Source organism: Lissotriton helveticus, chromosome 11, assembly GCF_964261635.1.
Source record: "Lissotriton helveticus chromosome 11, aLisHel1.1, whole genome shotgun sequence".
NCBI classification, from domain to species: Eukaryota; Metazoa; Chordata; class Amphibia; order Caudata; family Salamandridae; genus Lissotriton; species Lissotriton helveticus.
In genome coordinates, this window is record NC_136072.1 from 169258056 (window position 1) to 169275393 (window position 17338).

The following is a 17338-nucleotide window of genomic DNA, read 5'->3' on the forward strand; positions in this document are numbered from 1 at the left end:
TATGGTGGAAAATGGGCTAAAAAGAAAAGGAGACACGGCCGGAGCAAGCATTAACATTGATCGTGCATACTAGCAGTTGCTAGTTAAAATTTGTCTTCATTTGTCTCCTTTCTTTGACTTTGTCCTTTACTTTGGATATGGATTGATTCAACATAATGAAAAACAGAAATGTTCGATGTTTGTGTTTTGGATGTATGTTATTTTAGATTTTTGAAATGTATATACATGTTTGTAAATATTATTGTATATTAATGTAATTGTATCTAAATGTATAGTTTCTCCTCTTCTGCTTGAGAGATAAAATATAAGATTTAAAAATACTATAAACCAGATGGGTATAAATAAAAATACCGGATCAGATTAAATAATTGTGTGTTTGAACCTCATGTGAAGAATTTTTTGAAAATAAGTTGGGTATAGGCACATCCAGGGCTTTAAGTGGGCCGGGTCTCCAGGGGTCTGAGCACCGGCAGTTTTTTTATGGGGGCCTCGAAACGGGTCTCTATCGGGCTCTGTTTTGAACCCTGGCACAGGTGGTCTGTGTTTTTTTCCCGGACTGCAGTTTGCTGTCACTGTAGTCTGGAAAAAAGTGCGAGTGCGCAAAAGAGCCAGATAGAGACCCGTTTCGAGACAGCAAGCACATGGATGTGCGCTGCCCTCACTTCTCAGTAGCGGCGAAGTTACGGCATGGGCATGACGTCATGCCAGGTGAGCGCTGTGGGGGAGGGGAACTCCTTTAAAGAGTCATTTTCTTTCTGGATTTCCCTTCTCTTTCTGAAACGAAAGAGCAGCAACATTGTGGCAAAAGCAGCAACATTGTGGTAGGGTCACCAGGGCTTTAACTGCAAGCCTTTTCAATATTATATGTAACAATCCATAGTTGCAGCTTATTTATCTAATGCAACAAATAACCATTGACAAAGCCAATAGTACTTACTTGTAAGTATGATGTTACTTGTTGTATCACATATCTGGATGCAATGACAGAAACAGCAAAATACAATTCGTGCGGCACACTATCCTAAACACAGATATTTTCCATAAGTGTTTTAGAGCCACGCCCCTAATTACACTGACCACGCCCCTTTGAGAGACCCCCCAGTTTTTTCATCCCACTTAAAGCCCTGGGCACATCTCGTTGTTTTGCTTGATATAATAGGGTCCAGCCTACCCCTTGCCCCGTATGGACCTAGCTCCTTAGTTTCACATCGCTGGGACTACGACACACTGTGCCTTGGCACTTGAGAGATGAAGTTTGCAAAGCTGCTTGCTCAGCTGAATTTGTTTACATTTTTGCTCCTTTTGACGGGCATCTACTAATCTCATGAGCTCAGTTAGACGCTGCCTTGTACACTTTGTGAGAATTTAGTAATTTGTTCGATACTAGAAACAGTGCGTGCAGTAGAGTACATATTTGCATCTTTCCTTCTCTTGGGGATCTAAGTTTCATTGCTAATGTATGGAGACCCCTTTGTCAGTATTTTCTGTGATTCATAGACTATTATTTTTTGCAAAAACAGTTTACAGACTCAACTGAAATGAGAGACAGAGTTTTTCTCAACATCTTTGTTTACTTCCCCCCATTAGCAACTTTGCCTTTGAAATCTAATTGAGAGCCCACAATTTGTCTGGGACTTTATATTAAAAAAACAGATAATTCTCCCCCTTGCTCCACCTGGATGTATGACGTTACAACGCATACATTTACATTGCGGTGCATTACATAGCGGTTTTTACAACGCAAGTCGTTACAACAACTTGCGTTGGAGGGCGCTGGACTTAGGAGTAGTATAATTTACTATTCCAACTCCAGTCTACGTACAGTAGGGAAGGTGTTGGATAGTAAATTATACTATTCCTTGTCCTAGAGCGCCATCTAGCAAAACCACAATGTAATAGCATCGCGTTGTAATCCCCGCGTTGTAAACGATGTTTCCCTTCCACGTTGACCCTAATTATCCTCTTTTCTCCCCTTAACATTCCCTTCTACCCTCTCTTCTTGCAGTTTCTCCCGCCTGTCTCTGCATTTCGAGGTTTCCTCTTCCTCTTTTGTTCTCAACACCTGTCTTCCCCAAAAAACGCCCCCCCCCTCCCCACAGTGGTCTCTGGAAGCATCCACTAACCTCTTTCACACTTTGGGAGCCACATACTGCCCTGTCCAGTTGTTTGTTCCTCTGTAGAATTCTGCATGGGCAGTGACCATTTGAACCACTTAGGCAAGGTCCCCTGCACCCCTTCCCACCATGGTGGTCCAGTTGCCCTCTCCTTGTTTACTTTTCCCTGTAGTCTATAACCATTCCCTTCTGTACCCAAGCGATTTAGTAGACCCTACCTCCATGATTTTCCATGACACGAGTCATTGCCTACTTTACTTCAGACTCACTGGTTAGTAATGCATTTATACCTTTGACCAGAGACACTGACCGATTACTTGACAGTGAGCATCAAAATATAAAGCAGTAAGAGTTAACAAGAAGGGCAACAAGGGTGGAAATATAGTTGTTGTAAAGATTACAGACTAGGACAAACAAATTGAGAGACGCTTGTACTTCTTGATTTTGACAAACCTTGAGCACAATTCAGTATCTGAGATCACACATAAAACAGAGTCCAGCATAAGGACATGTTAAAATTCAGGTATTTTAAGCTGTGATGAGTAAACATTTAAATACAATCCTATGCTCAGGTGCATATTTTTATATATATATATATATATATATATATATATATATATATATATATATATATATATATTTATATACATGTGAAGGTGCACTACCCGAGTGATTCACCACTGAGTAGCCCAATAATTTCAGAGACTATCCTATGTCACCAAAAGAAAGAATGCCAAAGGACCCAGACTTTTTCTTCAGATTCATGACTGACACATAATGGCGCAAATGCGAACTACTTCCTTGATGGGGGTGAGGAATTAAAGAGCTCTATGTGAAGCTAAGTCATCACAAGTTTCAGACCTTTTATTTTTGGGGAACTCTAACCAATATGGATGTGCGATTGGTGTACTTTTCTGAATTTGTTTGAACTATCAGGTTTTACTAGGTTCTGTCTACACACCTAGGACGACAGGGTCTGAACTGATCAGGTATACAACACAATTGTGGTGTGGGTGCATTATTATCACCACTGTCAACGTCAATGTTAAGGGTTGGCAGCATTCTGCCTTTGGTGTGCTATTCGACAATTCAGCTGCCATAATCAAACTTGCCTAGCCTACAGACTTGTCAATTAGCTTTGTCATTATAGAAACCCTCTCAGGTTGAGTTGGGCGATATCCAGTTATTCACCATCAACATGTGGTTTCTCTTCAATGCGTGAATCTGTCACATCAAAGTGTTACATGCACCTCTTGAGACACCTATTCGGACACCTCTAGTCCCCACTTTGAATGCCTCGCTCTCTATATCATATTGCTTTTGTCAAGATATCAAATGGATGATTCCTTCAATCATGTTTGGGAAGCCAAGTTCTACAACAATGCAGGCCTAAAGATGAGATACTGGATGCTCTTGCGCCCATGCCTTCTGCAGGTGGGGGAAATAGCATGATGTGACAAAAAACCTGACCGGATATTTCAAAACACCCAAAAACTTTAAAATGTTTACATGCTGGCGCACCCGACCAATGGCCTATCCTGCGGCAGGTGGAGTACACAGTGGAGTGGAACAAGTAACCCTACTGACCCTCGTTTGATCATAGATGGACATCAGCTGGAGTAACATCATAGAAGTTCCCAATGGCATTACAGTGAGCCTAAATAAGTCTAAGAATGAGTGAAGAATGCAAAGTAAGCCTCCCAACCTTACCAAATAGCAGCTATGTTTGGCTAGCAATGTGCTCAGCTATCATCAAAAAGTAGAAGCAACCACTTATATTGGGGATGAGTAAGCACAGCAGGAGATATGTCACTCTGTTTATATCACAAATGAATGCAACATGGCAGTCATAGTGAATTAACCTGATAGAGTATGTAAAGGAGAAGTAGTATCTGGCCTCTCATTTGGTAAACAGCCTCCCAGGGATGTATGACGTTACAACGCATGCTTTTACATCGCATGCCTTTACAACGTGGTTTTTACATCGCATACCATTACAACGCATAGCGCTTTTGGGTGTTGGATAGTGAATAGTTTAATTTACTATTCCAACTCCAGTCCGTGTGGACACTAGGGAAGGTTATTGGATAGTAAATTAACCTATTCCCTATCCTAGAGCGCCCCCCAGCGCAATGCGTTGTAATGGTTTGCGTTGTAATGACCGCGTTGTAATGGTAGTGCGTTGTAAAAGTTTCGTTGTAAGTGATGTTTCCCGCCTCCCAGAGTTCACCGAATTTTCTTTCTTATAAAATGGCTTTGGACACATTCATTCTTAACAGGCATGACTTTATCTTATTGCCCCACCCATCGTTCCCTTGGCAGGCCAGCTTACAATGGATAAAGTAAATTTTACTAGATGCCATTACTCCTATACTCTGGTTTGCAGCTTCACTTATGCACCATCACCAACTGGAGGTACGCCAAATATCCGGCCCTCATGAATAAAAACCATACACACATATAACTGTATTAAATAAACACTAGCACCCCAATAGCTCCAGCAGAACTTAAAACTAGATTAATATGGATAAGTGCCCATTATGCAGCTGCCCAGATAGTATAGTTAGCACATCACTGATGGTGCACTATGGACACCTGTATTATTGCCCTTGCTCGTTATAGTCAGTCTTGTGATGTAATCTAACAATAGAAAACCAAAAGCTTGCCCCCCTTGAAGCAGGTGCTAATGATAAGTCTCATGTGGCACAAAAGAAGTCGTAACAACAATAAGGCCCATTTGGTTATATAGTTTTTAAAGGGTGAAGGTAAAATATATTTTTAAAACATGTCTGCTCCAATTGGTAGTACATAAGCAGCACTGGTTAGAGGCGGCAGACCCGGAAGCAGAAGTCGGCCCGGGACCAGGGTTCGATTCCCGACACGGCAGGGTCGTGGACCAGGGTCAGCGGACTCGATAATTCTCGCCTCGGTGTTTACTCTAACCAGGGGTCCCACTCGGCAACTCTGGGCATTAGCTTGCCTAATCTCCACAACGGCCCCATCAACGCTGGGGATGCCTGGCTCCACCTTGGGGATTCCCAGCAGGGACCATCCCACAGGGAAAGCCAGGACGGGTTCCCCAGCGGTATACAGCGCCAGGACGCCGGCTGGCAACAGTGCGCTTTACAAGTATACACATTACATTACATTACATTACATTACATAAGCAGTACAAAAAAGTGCTGAGTTTTTTCACAAACGGCAAACTGTTAAGACAGGTAAACTGACCTTGCTTATATTGAAGTTCTCCTGGACTGGTGGCTCTGTGCAATCACCATAGGTAACTCTGTCAAAGCTAAAGAGTCGACCACCTTCAGCACTAGAGAGGATGAGGAACACTACAAATAACTCCAACATGTTTTTAATCCTTCGTGACAACAAATAAAGCCTGTAAAGAAATAAAATATTTAGCATGAGGACACTATGGCACCTGGAGGCTGGCTTACATATCACTAACACATCTTGGCACTAATTTTAAAATCCTTTTAGCAGCAAAATACCTTTAGTTTATGGTATGGAACTCAGCAACAGTGATTGAAATTCTTTGCACCTATACATTCTTTATTTTAGAGCAAGAACATTATTCAATGTTTTTTTAAACAACACATATTTCAGTAACCAATCAGCTGTTTATGAAAACATCTTTAGCAAATCAATCAAACGAAAACAAATTAATAAGAGGTGGTCAATGGAATACTCTGTGTATACTTAGTGTATATCCAGTCTGCAGTATTACAAGCGCTATAGTAAGGTTTTATCTTTTTGAGCTAGAAAGAACATGTTTTTTGTTGAAATCTGTAGATTATGCACCAGATTATGGATTATGTGGAAAAGTGTGGCATATTCATAACTATGCTACAAATGCTGCAGCCGCATATTTGGATTATTCCAGTGGCTCTGGCTATAATGCACTTGTAATACAGAAGACGGGGCATCCACTACATTTGTGCCGTAGTATCCCATCCACCAAACTTTAATTAAGGCCCTTAGTGTGAATTGAATGGCAATTCTAAGAAAGGTAATATTAATCACTATCCTTATCAGTATTATAATAATGGTGATAAACATAGGAAACTTGATAAAAGAGTGGTAGCGTGGCGTCTAAATTGGGATGTGCAAGATGACAATACTTGGGGATGAAGTGTATGTGAAAGTGTTGTGGGAGTAACCCACCACTTACAGATAGAAAACATAACATATCTTAAATGTGGGACAATAGAAGAAGAAGCAGTGGCAAAGCCAATAGGTCTCGCCAATATGAGATCTTTTGGCTTTGCCAATTTTGCAAAATGACTGAAAGTAAAGAAACAAAGTTGTATGACACAGCCAGCGTTGACCATGTCATAGTGCTTTTTTTTTTTTTTACTTTCAGCCATGCTGCACTGAAGCCAGCGCTCCTGTACAATATGGATAAGAAAAACATTGACAAAGCCAATAGACCTATTGGCTTTGCCAAAGCTTGTTTTCATTGAGGAAGCACATCTACGCCATTGATAAGGCTACCAACATGTGAATGAATAGGATATACTTCAAAATGGAAGGTGCACCAGAAATGAATTCAATATGGCAAATTTCAGTCCATCATCTTCTTTTATTATTGAAAACTGTTGCATATGAATTAAAATCAGCCAACGCGTTTCGTTCCTGTCACACTAGGAACTTCATCAGGGCTGAAACAATCACATAAAAAACAGTATAACTCACCACACATAAAAACGTGTAAAACTGACATTACATATTTACATATATACATACACAAAACGTCTTAATCCCTGTGTGTCCCATAGGGATCACACTAATAAAGCACAAATATAACGCACCTGGCGACCCTTGACCAGTTGGTTGGTCACTCCCCCTCCAGCTACAGCTCGCCGCCGCCGATTGCCTCCTGTTGAGACCTTCTGTGACCCACCGCTGCCGCCTGCCAGTTCCAGCGGCTCTCCCGCCTCTGCCTGCTCATCCCGCGGTAGCCCCGGTCGCTGTGCCCGTTTTTGCCGCCCTTGCCTCGCTCTCCGCCTCTGTTCCCCCGCCCCCTCCCTCGCGCCTCGCTCTCTTTCCCGCCATTGACTCCCCCGCGGCCCCACCCCCCGCTCCTGATTCGCCGGCCTCCTGTGGACCCCCCCCGCCTCCCAGCTGTGACGCCCACCACACTCCCACATTTATGGCGGCCGCGGCGAGGCTGCGCAGCGGACGCGTGCAGCGGCTGGCGCACCTAAGGCAAGCTTGTCTGCGCCCGTCCGTGCCTGGACCGCGCCCAGCGCCACGACCCCTGGACCACGCAGCATCCAGGCAGCCCGTGTCCGGTATGACGCCAACACCCTCATCGCACTCAACCCTGGACGACCCTCCAGCTGCCATAAGGCCGCCCCAAAGCGCACCCATGGCCCCTTCACCTGCCGGAACTGCAGCTTCTCCTGCATCGTAGTCGCCGAGACACTCGCCACTACGGAACCCAACCAGCTCCGATGCATTCTGCTAAACACCCGCTCCGCACGCATATACGCCGTCGAGCTCTGGGACCTGCTCGACTCCACATCGCCTGACATCGCCTTCCTGACCGAGACCTGGATGAACGAAACCTCCGCCCCAGACATTGCAGTGGCCATCCCCGACGGATACAAGATCACCCGCAGGTACCGCACCAATGGCGTCGACGGAGGAATCGCCATCATCCACAAGGACACCATCAGGGTCTCCACAAACACCGCCGACACCCTCAGCACCGCCGAACACATGCACTTCCAGATCCACACGGAACCCAAGACCACCCTGAGAGGCACCCTCGTCTACCGACCACCAGGACCCCACCCCCAATTCTGCAACTCCATCAGACGTCATCAGCGCACACGCACTGACCTCCACCGACTACATCCTCCTCGGCGACTTGAACTACCACCTGGAAAACAACAACGACAGCAACTCCTCCACCCTGATCGACAACCTCACCTCCCTCGGACTGACGCAGATCGTCACGACACCTACCCACATCGCCGGACACATGACACATGCTCGATGCTATCTTTTCCTCCAGTCCCCACGTTGTCTTCAGCCACACCTCCGAACTCACCTGGACCGACCACCGATGCGTCCACTTCACCTTCCAGAAACCCATCTCACACCACCGCACCCTACAGATCTCTGGACGCCACTGGAGCAAAATCACCAAGGAACTACTGCAAACACACCTCGCACTCAACCCACCCGACCAACCCCGAGGAAGGGGCCCGCACCCTCAGACTCTGGATGGAGGACTGCGCCAACGCCTTAGCCCCAACAAGACAACTCGCCTCCAGAGATACCAGTCAAAGAGCCAGCTGGTTCACCCCAGAGCTCCTAGCCTCCAAACGCACCAGCCGGAGACTGGAAAACACCTGGCACAAGGAGAAAACACCCGACAGCCACGCTGCCCTCAAAGACGCCACCCGCAATTACCACCACCTCATCAGGACCACCAAGAAAGCCGCCTTCAAGAACCGGCTAGACAAGAACGCACACAATAGCAAGGAGCTCTTCAACGTCGTAAAGGAACTCTCAAACCCCAGCTCCTGCACCAACGACATACCCCCATCACAAGCCCTGTGCGATGCCCTCGCTGCCTTCTTCCACCGCAAGATTACAGACATTCATGACAGCTTCAATCCACAGACGGACACCGCCAACCTCACCACCCCGGCCCCACCGATACCTTCCAACCACGGCCACCTCACCCTCTGGACCAGCGTAACCACCGAAGACACCAGCAAAACAATGAGCTCATCCACTCAGGTGCCCCGTCCGACCCTCTCCCCCACCACATCATCAACAAGGCCGACAGCTCCATCGCACCCCACCTATGCAACATCATCAACCTCTCTTTCAAGACCGCGATCTTCCCTGAGAGCTGGAAACACGCCGAAATCAACGCCCTACTAAAGAAACCCAAGGCGGACCCGAGCGACCTTAAGAACTTCCGGCCCATCTCCCTTCTTCCCTTCCCAGCTAAGGTCATCGAAAAGATCGTCAACACCCAGCTCACACGCTACCTGGAAGACAACAACATCCTCGACCCCTCCCAGTCAGGCTTCCGCAAGAAACACAGCACCGAGACCGCCCTCATCGCCGCCACAGACGACATTAGACTCCTGCTCGACAACGGGGAGACGGCGGCCCTCATCCTCCTCGACCTCTCCGTGGCCTTCGACACCGTCTGCCATCACACACTGCGCACACGCCTCTTCGACGCAGGGATCCGCGACAAGGCCCTGGACTGGATCACCTCCTTCCTCTCCGACAGAACCCAAAGAGTGCGCCTCCCCCATTCCGCTCCGGAGTCACCAAGACGATCTGCGGTGTCACACAAGCATCATCCCTCAGCCCGACGCTCTTCAACGTCTACATGGCCCCGCTCGCACTCATCGCCAGACTCCACAACTTCAACATTATTTCCTACGCCGACGACACCCAGCTTATCCTCTCCCTCACCAACGAACCCCGCACCGCCAAAGCCAACCTCCACCGGGGCATGAAGGCGGTTGCTGACTGGATGGAAGAAAGCCGGCTCAAACTCAACACAGACAAGATAGAGATCCTCATCCTCGGACCCAACCCCTCAGCCTGGGACGACTCCTGGTGGCCCACCTCCCTGGGCACCGCCCCTACACCACGCAACCTGGGAGTCATCCTCGACTCGAAACTCTCCATGACCAACCAGATCAACGCTGTCTCCTCAACCTGCTTCTACACCCTCCGCATGCTCCGCAAGATCTACTGATGGATCCCTACCGACACACGAAAGACCGTCACACACGCCCTCATCAGCAGCAGGCTCGACTACGGCAACGCACTCTACATCGGAGCCCCTGCCAAACTCCTCAGTAGACTCCAAAGAATCCAGAATGCCTCGGCACGCCTAATCCTCGACATCCCCCGCCGAGACCACATCACCCCCCACCTGAGAAACCTACACTGGCTCCCCGTCGACAAAAGAATCACCTTCAAGCTCCTCACCCAAGCACACAAGGCCCTTCACAACACCGGGCCGGCATACCTCAACAACCGACTGTCATTCTACGCACCCAACAGGAGACTCCGCTCTGCCGACTTCTCCCTGGCCGCCATCCCACGCATCCACAGGGGATCACTGAAATAATATCGAGTGACAAAATATCGACCTTCAAGAATATCGTTGACAAAATATAGACTGTCAAAATATCGACTTTCTATGTACAAACAGGTAAGTACAAAAATATCGAGTTTTAAATATCGTTTACAAAAATATAGTTGTAAAAAATATCGACTTTAATAAAAACAATGTTTAATTACATTAATATAAAAAATTAATTACTAAAATATACTTAACAATACTTAAAATAACTTTTAATAATTAAATAATTAATGAAAGTAAAAAAAAATATTTTTGTATTCATATTTCTTAAAACATATATATATATATAGTAACAAACTTTAATTAAATAATAGCCAATATTATTAACGTACAAATACAAAATAGTAAAAATTTATTTAATATAATTTAATTTAATTTCATTAAATTAATTTAATGTAAATTTAATTTTACTTCATTTTTACACTGTACCCCTGTACCCCAAAAACCCAAAACTGACCCTGAACCCTAAAAAAAACCTTTACCCAAAAACCCAAAACTGACCCTGAACCCTAAAAATACCCCTTTACCCAAAAACTAAAAACTGACCCTGAACCCTAAAAATACCCCATTACCCAAAAAACAAAAACTGACCCTGAACCCTAAAAATACCCCTTTACCCAAAAACTAAAAACTGACCCTGAACACTAAAAATACCACTTTACCCAAAAACTAAAAACTGACCCTGAACCCTAAAAATACCCCTTTACCCAAAAACTAAAAACTGACCCTGAACCCTAAAAATACCCCTTTACCCAAAAACTAAAAACTGACCATGAACCCTAAAAATACCCCTTTACCCAAAAACCAAAAACTGACCCTGAACCCTAAAAATACCCCTTTACCCAAAAACTAAAAACTGACCCTGAACCCTAAAAATACCCCTTTACCCAAAAATTACAAAAATGTTCATTAATTATTATTAAATTACTTCCCACTCCATTCCCCTATAAACCCACAACCCGCTACAGGAAATAAATAATTTAATTTAACATAATTAGCAATTAATCAATTAAATTAAATTAATTACCAATTAAATTTTAATTAATTAACAAATATTTTTTAATTAACAATTAATTAAATATTACTACCAATTATTAAATTTACATATTTAATTAATTATAATTAAGCATGAGCGCAAAATCCGCTACGCTCGCGGATTTTGCGAATTTTCGGTAAATCCGCGATCCGCGAACTCTCGCGAATTTACCGAAAATTCGCAATCCGCGAGCGGCGGATTCCGGGGGCAAAAGTTCAAGCCTTGCTGGCCTGTTGTAACTAATTTATGATGGCGCCGGCAAGCTGCCAGCGCCATCCTAAGATAGTTACTAAATTAGCTTCAACAGGAAGCTCTAATAGATAAGATAAAGCAGGTCATCGAGCGCCTGCTTTATTTTATCTATTAGAGCTTCCTGTTGAAGCTAATTTAGTAACTATTTTAGGATGGCGCTGGCAACTTGCCGGCGCCATCGTAAATTAGTTACAACAGGCACAAAACGGTGGTGTCTTCTTGAATAAATATGAAGGGCAGGGTTCATTTTGGCACGACGGTCCTGGCACAAAAATTAAACCTCAACCGCAGGCACTTTCAGATATCGATTAAGCATGTGCCCTAGTTGAAGCTTAAATTCAGTGACTCATTCATCTGCCCAAAAACAATTGTGAGCGCTGTTAAGGCTGGGCAGATGTGCCTTCTTCCTAAATATACCATCGAAAATTAGGTGTGATGCTGGGCAGAGGCCTTTGCATTCTTGACTTTCACGAGCGCAATCCTCGTGCTGTTCCTGTGGCCAGGAGCTTCTGTATCTTTATCTGCTGCTTTGATCGGTCTCTGACGTTTTATACACACAAGAGGGATGTGCACTCGCATGGAAGCGCCGTCCGTTTGGCCCCGCCCACACACTCGCGGTGTGCACCGTCTTCCCGCCATTTACCCACTATGATGGGCAGCTCACTCAAGGGACCCCTGCGCCCTTCGGCGCAGTTGCATAGTAACACACACCTGGTCGCTGTAGACAACTCTCTGGCACTTTAGGCAGCTGTAGTGTAGTAAAAGCACTATACATCTACCCAGAGGCCTTTGCATCGTTCATCTGCTGCTCTGATCGGTCTCTGACCTTTTATACACACAAGAGGGATGTGCACTCGCATGGAAGCGCCGTCCGTTTGGCCCCGCCCACACACTCGCGGTGTGCACCGTCTTCCCGCCATTTACCCACTATGATGGGCAGCTCACTCAAGGGACCCCTGCGCCCTTCGGCGCAATTGCATAGTAACACACACCTGGTCGCTGTAGACAACTCTCTGGCACTTTAGGCAGCTGTAGTGTAGTAAAAGCACTATACATCTACCCAGAGGCCTTTGCATCTTTCATCTGCTGCTCTGATCGGTCTCTGACCTTTTATACACACAAGAGGGATGTGCACTCGCATGGAAGCCCCGCCCCAAATCCGCGGATACGCAAATCCGCAAAATCCGCGGATTTTGCGGATCCACGATCCGTGAATCCGCAAATCCGCGAATCGTGGATCCGCAAAATCCGCCCATGCTTAATTATAATTAAATTACTTCCCACCCTATTCCCCTATAAACCCACAACCCGCTACAGGAAATAAATTATTTAAATTTACATAATTAGCAATTAATCAATTAAATTAAATTAATTACCAATTAAATTTTAAATAATTAACAAATATTATTTAATTACCAATTAATTAAATATTACTACCAATTAATAAATTTACATATTTAATTAATTATAATTAAATTACTTCCCACCCTATTCCCCTATAAACCCACAACCCGCTACAGAATAAAATTACACAATAATAAAAAAAAAACATTAATTAAAAATAATTATAACATAAAATGACACTTTTCACACATATTATAACATGAAAAAACACTATAAATAATTAAATATTATTTAAAAAAACGATATTTTTTACTATCTAGATTATATACTTGGATATTTTCACTTTCTATATTATTTACAGTCGATATTACTTCACTTACCTTAAAAACGATATTTTGGCTGTCTATATTCTGTCCTGTCGATATTTTGTCCAAACGATATTTCAAACTCGATATACTGTCCAAACGATATTTTGGAGTCGATATTATGTCTGTGCACCATCCACAGGACCACCTCCGGAGGCAGGTCCTTCTCCTACCGCGCCGCAAAGACATGGAACTCCCTCCCTCTCCACCTTCGGCAGACGGAAGACCCTCAAACCTTCAGGAGACTACTCAAGACCTGGCTCTTCGACCACTAGCTGCAGCCCCTCCCTCCCCCAGCGCCTTGGAACGCTTACGGTTATGTGGTGCGTTTTATAAATGCTTGATTGAGTGATGTCATAATACATCAAAAAGTCACACTAAATGTAGTTTCTCACTAGACAGCCCACAAAACACGTACATACACAATATTTATAATCATAAACACAAGGGAGAGAAACATACAATTGTCCACATCTACACAATCCATTTCACAGCAATACTGAGTGGAACCTGCTTACACCGTGCTTATAGTACTGATTGACTACTCAAGAGAAAAAACTCAAGTGGATTAGTTGAATTAGTTATATAATTTGAAAGGGGTGAGTTGAGCCATTAGACAAAGGGAATGCCTCACATCCTGTCTCCAAATCAATTAATACAAGAGCCTCACCTTAATATATTAAATAGTGTGTTCACAATTTTTCCCGTGTAAGCCATTGTATCGTCACCAGGCAGTCACCCGAAATAAGGATATAGAGTCAAGTCATGTCCCAGCTCGAGATCTACATGAATAACAAACCTTTAGCCAATTCTTGGTTAAGGAATTACGTAACCGGCATTTAACAAAACCATGACAGAGTCAACTTCATATTACGGCCGCCCCTCCCTTCTACCATGTCACTGATCCCAGGATAATATCCTATATATCCAATCATTCAGAAGAATTTAACTGATGCCGACGTTAGAAAACGGTACAAAAGGGAGTGGTGATGGACGGAGCATATGAACCAATCAAACACTCACACCCAGTCAACAGATCTAGGTTTGATCCATCACCGTTCTTTAGCCCACTCTGCCACCCCAGATCAGACATGGCCATATGCAAATCAGTCTGACCCTGTGCTTCATGGGAACAGTCCAGCCCGAACTGCCAAGCCAAGTCGTCCCTGGACCGGACTCAAGCTTCCCAGGACCGGTTTCTGGCATTGCAGCCGTCTTCAGCCAGGCTTGCTTGAATCCAGTGGCAAAGTGAGCAAGGGACTCACGTCTGAGCATACCCTGCCAAACTTATGGCGAACAAAGCGGTACAAAAGGGGGTGGTGATGGACGGAGCATCTGAACGAATCAAACACTCACACCCCGTCAACAGATCTGGGTTTGATCCATCACCGTTCTTTAGCCCACTCTGCCACCCCAGGTCAGACATGGCCATATGCAAATCAGTCTGACCCTGTGCCTCATGGGAACAGTCCAGCCCGAACTGCCAAGCCAAGTCTTCCCTGGACCGGACTCAAGCTTTCCAGGACCGGTTTCTGGCATTGCAGCCATCTTCAGCCAGGCTTGCTTGAATCCAGTGGTAAAGTGAGCAAGGGACTCACGTCTGAGCATACCCTGCCAAACTTATGGCAAACAAAGCGGTACAAAAGGGGGTGGTGATGAACGGAGCATCTGAACCAATCAAACACTCACACCCAGTCAACAGATCTGGGTTTGAGCCATCACCGTTCTTTAGCCCACTCTGCCACCCCAGATCAGACATGGCCATATGCAAATCAGTCTGACCCTGTGCCTCATGGGAACAGTCCAGCCCGAACTGCCAAGCCAAGTCTTCCCTGGACCGGACTCAAGCTTCCCAGGACCAGTTTCTGGCATTGCAGCCGTCTTCAGCCAGGCTTGCTTGAATCCAGTGGCAAAGTGAGCAAGAGACTCACGTCTGAGCATACCCTGCCAAACTTATGGCAAACAAAGCGGTACAAAAGGGGGTGGTGATGGACGGAGCATCTGAACGAATCAAACACTCACACCCAGTCAACAGATCTGGGTTTGAGCCATCACCGTTCTTTAGCTCACTCTGCCACCCCAGATCAGACATGGCCATATGCAAATCAGTCTGACCCTGTGCCTCATGGGAACAGTCCAGCCCGAACTGCCAAGCCAAGTCTTCCCTGGACCGGACTCAAGCTTCCCAGGACCGGTTTCTGGCATTGCAGCCGTCTTCAGCCAGGCTTGCTTGAATCCAGTGGCAAAGTGAGCAAGGGACTCACGTCTGAGCATACCCTGCCAAACTTATGGCGAACAAAGCGGTACAAAAGGGGGTGGTGATGGACGGAGCATCTGAACCAATCAAACACTCACACCCAGTTAAGACATCTGGGTTTGTCCATCACCGTTCTTTAGCCCACTCTGCCACCCCAGATCAGACATGGCCATATGCAATTCAGTCTGACCCTGTGCCTCAAACTGCCAAGCCATGTCTTTCCTGGACCAGAAACAAGCATCCTGGGACTAGTTTCGGGCTAACAGCCAGCATCAGCCAGGCTAGGTTGAATCCAGTGGCAAAGTGTGCGAGAGACCCACGTCTGGGCATACCCTGCCAACTTAGGACAAACAAAGCAAACACAATGAGATGATGGACGGAGCGCTGAAACTTTTTAGTCACTCAACTCCAGTCACAGATCTGGGTTGAATCCATCATCATTTTTTAGCTCACTTCGCCACCTCAGTTTAGACCCAGCTATATACAAATCAGTCTTGACCCTGTGCCTCATGGGAACAGTCCAGCCCGAACTGCCAAGCCATGTCTTCCCTGGACCGGAAACAAGCATCCTGGGACCGGTTTCAGGCTAACAGCCCTCGTCAGCCAGCCTAGCTTGAATCCATTGTATTATTGGAGCATATGCCTATGTTGTGGCACAACCTATACTACCTCTACACTCCATCATGGATTCTGAAGCACACAGCAAGAAACGCAGTGGAGGAAGAACAAGTGTGATTATGTCAGTTTCTAGGAAGAATTACCATAATGGCATCATTAATAGGAGGAAACAATGCAAATGATTAAATAATGTTGCCCCTTTGAAGAATGTTAAAGAACAGTGGAGCTTTGCAGTCATGAATTGTAACTATAACTACACTGAGATGATATTCTGGTGCATTAAACTCTGAGAAATTATACTTGAGGAAAGTAAAAATTTCAATGGAGATTACTTACAATTAACCTCATAACTTCCAAGAAAAATCCTATTTGGAAGCTATACTTAATTTTCAAGGATAAAAAAGGTCGGAGAAAATAAAGAATAGAAGATTCATTTGAGGAATAAAGAGGCGAGTATCAGATCTCTGCATAGGGCATGTTGGTGCACTTTATTCTACAAAATAGTGGCTTTATTTGTACGTATATATTAAAAATGTTGCAGCATGGAAGTGTTGTATGAAGCTGAAATTTTAAAGATTTGCAAACATTTCCTTGCAGGACGTACACCAAAGCACTTTATATGCCCACGTTTGCCCTGCAGTGATATTTTTTGCTCTTGCACTACTACATACTTGGCTCTACCCTCCCCAATTTCCCTGTGCATCTTTCTTTTTGGCTGCTCTTCTGTGTGTCCTTTTATCCTTGTTCTGATCAAAGTGTGGAACATATGTGATTGTGGCTTCCACAGGCTGTTTCACAGTCTGTAGAGTTCTATATACGGCGGCTCCGTGCCATGTTGATTTTGTAGTTGTTGCAGGGCAGGAGGCATTGTGTCTGGCCAGAGGGCTACACGCCAGGAAGGGTGCATACTTAGTTTACCATGATTTGGTGTGCATAAGTATACCGTAATATTGTGTAATGATGACTTTTTTAGTTGTGGTTGCTATAGGCAGATAAACGGTTGTATGTGATTTCATAAATAAACTATTTCATGGAATACCATTACTGAGAAACCATTTAATCTAAACTGTTTAATGGAAATGTTCAGAATTAATGGCATTTACCTTTTCATAGAAACCAATTCATAGAATATCTTTTTGGGAGAAAGTGGCCTTTGAATGCTTAATTTTTAAGTATAAATGCAATGGTTGCAGATCTTTCGTTCAAAAA

The 17338-nt window shown here is 44.9% G+C and overlaps 1 protein-coding gene across 1 annotated transcript in view; it reads right to left on the reverse strand.

Moving 5' to 3' along the window:
• The window catches only part of APOD (apolipoprotein D), a 73128-nt gene extending 67633 nt beyond the window's left edge, over positions 1-5495 (reverse strand). Inside the window, exon 1 of the mRNA XM_078665631.1 lies at positions 5343-5495. Within this exon, the coding sequence (XP_078521757.1) occupies positions 5343-5471 (129 nt within the window). The 5' untranslated portion in view covers positions 5472-5495. The remainder of the gene's footprint in view (positions 1-5342) is intronic.
• Positions 5496-17338: the final 11843 nt, after the last annotated feature.